At 39.7% G+C, this 9,579-nt stretch overlaps 1 protein-coding gene across 1 annotated transcript; it reads right to left on the bottom strand.

Annotated features, from left to right (window-relative positions):
• Nucleotides 1-1,980: 1,980 nt before the first annotated feature.
• LOC101839111 (taste receptor type 2 member 134-like) lies at nucleotides 1,981-2,970 on the bottom strand. Its single transcript, XM_013112593.1, is given in 1 exon segment — nucleotides 1,981-2,970. A coding segment is annotated over 1 exon segment (969 nt). The 5' UTR covers nucleotides 2,950-2,970.
• Nucleotides 2,971-9,579: the final 6,609 nt, after the last annotated feature.

Genomic DNA, 9,579 nt, shown 5'->3' with positions numbered 1-9,579 from the left:
CCCATCAAAGTTGTCCAAATAGTCCCCTGTTTTCCTTTTACTATTTCTAAAATGTGTGGATATTACCTTTCCCATACTTGCAGTGGACAGTTTCCCCCTCACCACTCATCAATGCATCTAAAGAATAATCAATCTTACCAATTTCAAGGAACCAGATTTTTATTCATTTTTCCTGTCTGCTGTTTTTCAGCTCTCTGCTTCTATGGTTTCGCCCTGGCTTTTGTTAATTGCATTCTTTCTGACTTTTCTACTTTCTATTGCTCCCCTATTTCTACTCCATTGAGGTGAATCTGATTTGAGCTCTTTCTTTGAACACACACACGCAGTGCTGGTTAATCCCAGGATCATCTCACCATCATAGCAGCCCACACACTTGAAAATGTTTCCTTTTGTTTTCATTCAATTTACATTTTCTAACGTTCATTTTGACTCCTCTGACCACATGATCTAAAATCTAAGCCTCTGACCATTTTCTAGATATTTTCCTGCCGTGGATTCCTACTTTTATCCTATTGTGACTAGAAAACATAGACTTCTAAGCTTGTTGAGACTTATTTTGAAACCAGAAGAGGATCCATTTTGTATTTCATATATACACACACCAAATGGATGCATTCTGATGTTAGGAGAGCATTCCATAGGTGTGAGTTAAGTCAGGTTGGCTGACAGAATTAGTCAACCTTTCTGTATTGTTACCGATTTGTTGCTTGCTTGTAAACTCAGTTCTTGAGGAAAGAGTGTTAATGGATAATTGTAATTTTGGTTCTTTTCCTATTACTCCATCCATTTTGTTATGTTTTGAAACTGCTGTAAAGTACATGCATTTAAGATCCCATGCGTTCCCATGTTGGTCCCTGTAGTGTTATGAAAGAAAGCTCACTTTCTTTGGTCATACTCCTTGTTTTGAAAAATAGCTTAATAGAAGCATGTTAATTCCAATGTTCTTTTTTCTTTTGTAGCAGCCTGGGTGTCCAAGACAGTACCATGTTCATATATATTATTAATTATGCACACATCTCACTTTAATGATAAATAAACCTCAAACACAGAGAAAACTAGGAATTTACAGGAGAAGATAAAAGTATGTGAAAATGGATATATAAATATATATATATATCCATATCAATACCACAGTACATGAATTCCAGTTTGGGGAATGACACTCCTAGGCAACAGCATCTAGGTGCCTCTTCCAGGCTGGACAGACATGAAGAACAGGGTTATTAAAATGAAGAACTGCTGAAGATTTCCTTTGTTTTCATCTGTCTTCTGCTGGACCAAACTTAACATTTGCATATAATACAACTTCTTTTAATTCAACTTAAGCATGCACATGGTTATTGATAGGATTCGATCTGTAATAGGACAAAATTCACTTGTGTCCTCAACTTTACATGAGATAAAACTGAGAAAGCTCCATGGTGGAATTTAGTCTTACAGCTAAGCATAGCAAGAAAGGAATGGCAGTGACTGACAGAGAAAGCGAAGTAGGAAGAAACAAGGGTGAAGGAACAGGGATGCGCCTGTTCTCTGGTGGCAAAAGAACTTGGGATACAAGGGAAGGACTCCCCGGACAGTGACTAGGAGTTGTAACATAGAGAGACTAATCTGAAACCAGAACAGGAGTGAGGAGCTTGGCTGAGTGTTCCAGAATGACAGTGTTGAGGAATGTATGCCACTAAAAACCACCCTTTGCTCAGAGAGACAGCTGACAGTGGTCATAGCTATACATGCTACACATGAATAAGCACAAACCTTTAAATCCTTGAAGAATATTGCTTAGAGACCTCTGAGAGAGGAATGAGACTGTCAGGTGAGGGCAATGTGACTTGGGACTCGGACCAGAGAACTGATAGTAGCAGAAGTGGCAAGAGAAGCAGAGAGATGTGGGAAAAGACGTAGCAAGGCATGAGAGGGGTGGGAATGGATGAACAGAGAGAGCACTCGGACCTTATGGATTCCAGACGTGGGAGGTACCATTCACCAGAGAACAGCTTGCTGATGATGATACCTTGGGAGTGGAGCTACCCTTTGCCCAGGGCCCTTCATGTCTTTTGAGCTGCCAACACAAAGGTTGGGGAACTTCGTCTTGAGGGTCCTTCTCAACTTGGGGCTGCTTAGCATCAGAATGGTGGAATGCAGGAAGATGCCCATGTAGGTTATCACTTCCCAGGCCCAGTGCCAGGAATTGTAGATGGTTACGACTTGTGTAGTAGATAACACCAGGAACAGGACATATGCTGTTTAGAAGATGAGGAAGAAGGCAAGAGACTTCAGAGCCATGGTGTGAGCCTGGGTGCTGTGATCATGAGGCCTGGGTGTGTGGTGCCTCATTTGTTCCAAATGCCAGTATAGTGAGAACATAAGCAAGATGATGGACAGCAGAAACAGGAAGAATGGAGTGGCCCACATCAGCATTGCATGAAAGCGATAATAATACTGAGAGAACATACTCACTCCATAAGCATGTGTGCAGTTTTTGTAGACCATCATCTGAAAGTGAATTATATTTCCAGTGGCTGCGGAGATGGCTGACAGACCACCCATGATCAAGGATCCCAGAAGTAACTTGGGCACAGACTGAGAAATTCTCCATTTCATCCAGAAGAAGATGGGGTGGGAGAAGGAACAGATCTTCACACAGTAGAAGATGGCAAGCCAGGTGGTAAACCAGAAATTGACAGTGTTGATGAAGTCCCAGACGACCCCAATATAGCTATTTTTGTACTGAGACAAAAAGAAGTCCAAGAAGTTGTTAAGGATTGCTAGCCCATGCAGACAGAACCTGGAGGCGGCTATACAGGCCACAATCATGTCACCTGCAGGGAGTGCCTGGCTCTGAACACACTTCCTACCCAGCACAGTGACTATGAAGCCATTTTGCAGTAGTGCAGCTAGAGATTGTACACAAAAGATGACCATGAAGATGAATGTAGGTGAGAAAGGCATCTTCTCTGGGGAGGGTTTGTTTAGACTGTCTCCTACGGCTGAGGCCTGGGACACAGCCCCCGAGAAAACAGCATCTTCAGCCAAATGACCTGACTGAAACCTCTTCCTGGATTCATGCAAAAGCCCAGCCACCAGTGAGGCCCATGTTTGCCAGGAGCTGGAATGAGGAAAACTGTTGTTCTTACTGGCTTGGAAATCACTCCCAGTTCAATGACACCTGTGTCTATTTGCAGAAACTGCATTTGCCTGATCTTCATCAGAGTCAGGTGCAGGGAAATATAAACAGGATCCAAGGATGATCCAATACACCAAAACCTTGCACATTGCTACTGTGTTTCATTTATAATGTTATAATGTTATAATGAATAGTACATATTTGTCATGCATGTTAATGGGTTTCACTGTAACATTTCTTCCATGGGTATATTTTGCTTTGACGATATCAGATCTTGCAGTTAACTCCAGGTCACCTTACCCTTCTCTAGTAACCCATCTATCACTTCCAACTCAGTTTGTTTTCCTTTTATTTTTAGCTTACATGTTTGAGAGAAAGCATACTTGGCTTTCTGTGTCCTGGTTACTTTACTCTACATGGCCTCTGATTTATCCAATTTCCAACAAGTGGCGTCACTTCATTGTGCTATAGTGGTCCTCTCTCTCTCTCTCTCTCTCTCTCTCTCTCTCTCTCTCTCTCTCTCTCTCTCTCTCTCTCTCTCTCTCTCTCTCTCTCCCTCTCCCTCTCTCTCTGTCTGTGTATATGTACATTTAATTCTGTCTATCGGCCTGTTTGTCTATCTCTATCATCTCTCTCTGTATCTACCTTTCTCTATATCTGTCTGTCTGTCTGTCTATCTAATACTTCTCATATCTATTTATCTATAGATGAATACTGAGGCAGATCCCAAAGCTCAGCTATTATAAATCGCGCTGGGATAAATGGCTATATAAGGATCTTTTATTTATGCTGACTTCATTTATTTTGGATTTATATCCAGGAGTGGGATAGCTTGATCATGTGTTAGTCCTATGTTTAGTTTTTAGAGGAGCTACTACACTGATTTTCATAGTGACTGGACTAATTTGCATTGTCCAGCAATGTACACGGCTTCCTTTTAGTCCACATCCTGGCTGACTTTTCATTGCTGTTTGTTTTGTTTTGGTAGCCTTTGTGATTAGAGTGAGAAGGAATCTCCATAAAGTTTTGACTGACATCTAATTCTCACTATTGGATAATTAAATGCACTTTCATTTTATTTCAGTGGCTACTTTGAGTCATGTAGTGCACAGCTTTTCTTATTGTAGTCTTCCTTCAAATGATACTGAGTTAACATGTAGTATAATAAACATAAAATTGTACAATTTTCTCTTTCCCTAGATTTTAAAGACTGATGTGGATTTTACTGCCATATATGTTGAAAATCCCATAATTTTAAATTTTTCCCCTGTGCAAGCTCAGAAAGTCCCTTAATAAGATAGGCACAACTATCGAGGTGGGCATGCGCTAGCACAATCTGTTTTTAGAGCTTCTCATTTTCCACTACCTGTGAAATGCTTTCTATGAGGAAGTACTCAGAGTGGCTATTATTTTTGCTTTAAGCAGTCAGGGATATTTTAGTGATTTAAATAACAAAATGTCCTGCATTGCCAGGATAGCCACACTTGTCACGTGCTTAGTTTCCTTGTTTAGAATCGAGTTTTCTTCTGTTACTACCTTTTGTACACAAGATTTTTGTATAATAAAAGAGTAGCTAAGCCAGCTAAGGCATGTCAATTAATGTGACATGAATATTACCAACTATTAAACTATAAAAATATTAACTGATGATGGTGGTGCTTGGAGCATCCCAAATACAATAGTAAACTAGATTAATTGGTTCAAAACTAGATCCAAAGGTTCATGGACTTAAAACACAAGAAAAAAAGAGTTCTGAAAAGCTATGGGGAAGAAATGGCCTAAATGAAATGTATTAGTGCTGTTGGCATCTATAGTCAGAAGTAAAATGACTTCATACTCAAAAGCTAATTGTAACGTTATATTTGTAGATGAAAGGAACAACAGTCTTATGAGGAGTGAAATGGGGGATGCATTTAGAATTTCAAAGTAGGGAAACATTTCTTTTTTATATAATTTATTTATTTTCATTTCATGTACATTCGTATTTTGCCTGTATGTACGTGTGTATGAAGGCATCAGATGCTCTGAAACTGGAATTACAGGCAATCATGAACTGCCATATGGGTGCTGGGAATAGAACCCAGGTCCTCTAGAAGAGGAGTCGGTGCTCATAACCACTGAACCATTTCTCCAGCCTCAGGAAAATATTTCTTTTTTTTTCCTTCCGTATATTTTTTATTTAACTTTTTATGCATGTCACTTTCAGTTCCCTCTCCCTTCCCTCCTCCCCCACCCTCTAGTCCTCCCAACCCCTCACTCCAATTCCATTCCCCCTCTGCTCCTCAGGGAGAACAAGGGCCTCCATGAAGGATTTTCAGGGTCTGTCACATCATTCCGGGAACGGCCCAGGTTCTTCCCCATGTGTCCAGGATGAAAATATTTCTTAAGACCAAATAAACTAAAAAAAATAAAAAGCATCAACCACAAAGGAAAACTATGTATTATTAAAATGGATGACTCAAGGATGTTATGACAAAATCAAAATGCAGGACAGAGTGGATGAGCCACACTGATATGGCTAGTAAGGATGCAGGAAGGGTTTATACAAAGCACTGGTGAGAATGAAACAGACTCCAAAAGAAAACCAGGCAAAAACGGAAAACAATAAATCCGGGAAGGAAAGAGAATTTTTTTTCAGATTTTTAAAATTTAAATTAGAAACAAGCTTGTTTTACATGTCAATCCCAGTTCCATCTCCCTCCCCTCTTCCCATGTCCACTACTAAGCCCTATCCTATCCCCTTTCTGCTTCCCAGGATGCTTGAGGCTTTCCACACGGGAGATCTTCGAAGTCTGTCGTATCACTTGGAACAGGGCCTAGGCCCTCCCCCGCCTGTGTCTAGGCTAAGAGAGTATCCTTGTATGTGGAGTGGGCTCCCAAAGTCCATTGCTGTACTAGGGATAAATACTGATCCCCTACCAGAGATACCATAGATTAACCAGAACTCCAAACTGACATCCTCGTTCAAGGGATCTGGAACAGTCCTATGCTGGTTTCCCAGCTATCAATATGGGGTCCATGAGGAACCTCTTGTTCAGGCCAACTGTTTCTGTGGGTTTCTCCAAGCTGGTCTTGACCCTTTGCTCATCACTCCTCCCTCTCTGCAACTGGATTCCAGGAGTTCAGTTCAGTGTTTAACTGTGGATGTCTGCTTCTGCTTCCATCAGCTACTGGATGAAGGCTCTAGGATGCTTATAATGTAGTCATCAATCTTATTATAGGGGAAGGGTATTTCAAGTAGCCTCTCCACTACTACTTAGATTGTTAGTTGGTGTCATCCTTGTAGATGTCTGGACATTTGTCTAGTGCCAAATTTCTCTTCAAACCTATAATGGCTCCCTGTATTATGGTATCTCTTTTCTTGCTCTCTTATATTCTTCACCTGACTCAACCTTCCTGCTCCCTCATGTCATCCTCTCCCCTCCTCTTCTCCCCTTCTCTTTCTCCTAACTCTCTCCCCTCCCCCTATGCTCCCAATTACCTCAGGAGATCTGGTCCCTTTCCCCTTCTCCGGGTGACCATGCATGTCTTTCTGAAGGTCCTCCTTGTTTCCTAGCATCTCTGGAGGTGTGGATTGTAGGCTTGTAATTCTTTGCTCCATGTCTAAAATCCATATATGAGTGAGTACATACCATGTCTTTTTGTGAGTGGGTTACCTCACTCAGGATGGTTTCTCGTAGTTCCATCCATTTTCCTGTGAATTTCAAGATTCCATTGATTTTTTTCCCACTGAGTAGTAAGTACTCCATTGTGTAAATGTACCACATTTTCTCTATCCATTCTTCAGTTGAGGAGCATCTAGGTTACTTCCAGCTTCTGGCAATTACACATAATGTTGCTATGAACATAGTTGAATAGATAGATGTCCTTGTTGTATGAATGTGTATCTTTTGTGTATATGCCTAAGAGTGAATTGCTCGGTCTTGTGGTAGACTGATTCCCATTTTCCTGAGGAATCTCCGTATTGATTTGCAAAGTGGCTGTATGAGTTGGCACTCCCACCAGCAGTAGACGAGTGTTCCCCTTTCTCCACATCCTTTCCAGCATAAACTGTCTTTGGATTTTTTTCTTTATTTTAGCCATTCTATAGTACTAAGACGGTATCTCAGAGCTGTTTTGATTTGCATTTCCCTGATGGCTAATGATGTTGAGCACTTTCTTAAGTGTCTATCAGCCGTGTTAGACTCCTCTATTGAGAATTCTCTATTTAGTTCTGTACCCCACTTTTTAATCGGATTATTTGGTGTTTTGGTGACTAGCATTTTGAGTTCTTTGTGTATTTTGAAAATCAGCCCTCTGTTAGATGTGGGGTTTGTGAATATCTTTTCCTATTCTGTGTGCTGCCTTTCTGTCTTGTTTACTGTGCCCTTTGCCTTACAGAAGCTTCTCAGTTTCAGGAGGTCTGATTTATTAATTGTTGAACTCAGTGTCTGCGCTATTGGTGTTATATTGAGGACGTGGTCTCCTATGCAAATTCTTTCGAGTGTACTTTCGAGGTTTCTCTTCTAAGAGGTTCAGTGTGCTATATTTAGGTTGAGGTCTTTGATCCATTTGGATTTAAATTTTGTGCATAGTGATAGATATGGATCTATCTGCAGTCTTCTACATACCTCCATTCAGTTATGCCAGTACCATTTGTTGAAGATGCTTTCTTTTTTTCATTGTATAATTTTAGGTTCTTTGTCAAAGACAAGGTGTTCATAGGTGTTTGGGTTAAAATTAGGGTTTTCAATTAGATTCCATTGGCCTACCTTTCTATTTTTGTGCCAATACCAAGCTGTTTTCAGGACTATAACTCTTTAATAGAGCTTGAAGTCAGGGATGGTGATGCCTCCAGAAATTCCTTTATTGTACAGGATTGTTTTGGCTATTTTGGATCTTTTGTTTTTTCATAGTAATTGCATTGAGTTTCTCTCCATTTACTTTGATGTTGGCTGCTGGTTTACTGTATATTGCTTGTATTATGTTTAGGTATGTTCTTGTTGTCCCTGATCTCTCCAACACTTTTATCATGAAGGGGTGTTGGATTTTGTCAAAGGTTTTTCAACATCTAGTGAGATGATCATGTGATTTTTCTTTTTCAGTTTGTTTATATTGTGGATTAAATTGATAAATTTTCGTATGTGGAACCATCCCTGCATCCCTGGGATAAGGCCTACTTGATCATGGTAGATGATTTCTCCGATGTGTTCTGGGATTTGATTTTCCAGTATTTTGTTGAACATTTTTTGCATCAATGTTCATGAGAGTTATTGGTCTGTAGTTCTCTTTCTTAGTTGTGTCTTTGTGTGGTTTGGGTATCAAGGTAATTGTAGCCTAGTAAAAAGAGTTTGGCAATGACCCTTCTGCTTCTGTTGTGTGGAACAATTTGAGGAGTATTGGAATTAGCTCCTCTTTGAATTTCTGGTAGAATTTTGTGCTGAAACCATCTGGCCCTGGGCTTTTTTGGTTGGGAGATTTTTGATGACTGCTCCTATTTCATTAGGGGTTGTGGATCTGTTTAACTTGCTTACCTATTCTTGATTTAATTTTGGTAAGTGATATCTATCAAGAAAATTGTCCATTTATTTAAATTTTTGAATTTTGTGGAGTATAGATTTTCAAAGTGTGACCTGAAGATTCTCTGGATTTTCTCAATGTTCATTGTATGTTCCCCTTTTCATTTCTGATTTTGTTAATTTGCATGTTTTCTGTCTGCCTTTTTGTTAGTTTGGATAAAGGATTCTCTATCTTGTTGATTTTCTCGAAGAACCAACTCTTTGTTACATTGATTCCTTGTGTTGTTTTCTTTGTTTTGACTTTTTTGATTTCAGCTCTCAATTTGATTATTTCCTGGCATCTACTCCCCTGGGGTGAGTTTGCTTCCTTTTGTTCTAGAGCTTTTAGTTGTGCTGTTAATTCTCTAGTGTAACTATTCTCCAGTTTCTTCATATGGGCACTTAGTGCTATGAACTTTCCTCTTATTACTGCTTTCAATGTGTCCCATAAGTTTGGGTATGTTGTGTCTTCATTTTCATTGAATTTTAGAAAGTCTGTAATTTCTTTTTTCTTTATTTCTTCCTTGACCCACAAATGGTGCAATTGAGCATTGTTCAATTTCCATGAGTTTATATGGTTTCCTCAATTTGTGTTGTTGTTGAATTCTAACTTTAATGTATGGTGGTCTCACAAGACAGAGGGCTATTCCAGTTTTTTTGTATCTGTTGAGGTTTGCTTTATTGCTGAGTATGTGGTCAATTTTAGAGAAGGTTCCATGTGGTGCTGAGAAGAAGGTATATTCTTTTGTGTTTGGATGGAATATTCTATACATGTCTATTAACCCAATTGAGTCATAACTTCCGTTAGTTCTCTTGTTTCTTTGTTAAGTTTCTGTCTGGTGGTTTGTCTAGTGGTGAGAGTGGGGTCTTGAAGCCTCCCACTATAATATGTATATGAGGTTTCTGTGTGTTTTGAAT

This window comes from Mesocricetus auratus, unplaced genomic scaffold (assembly GCF_017639785.1).
Source record: "Mesocricetus auratus isolate SY011 unplaced genomic scaffold, BCM_Maur_2.0 Super-Scaffold_100004, whole genome shotgun sequence".
Taxonomy (NCBI): domain Eukaryota; kingdom Metazoa; phylum Chordata; class Mammalia; order Rodentia; family Cricetidae; genus Mesocricetus; species Mesocricetus auratus.
The sequence above is the reverse complement of the archived record's forward strand: the minus strand, read 5'-3'. Positions and strand labels throughout refer to the sequence as shown.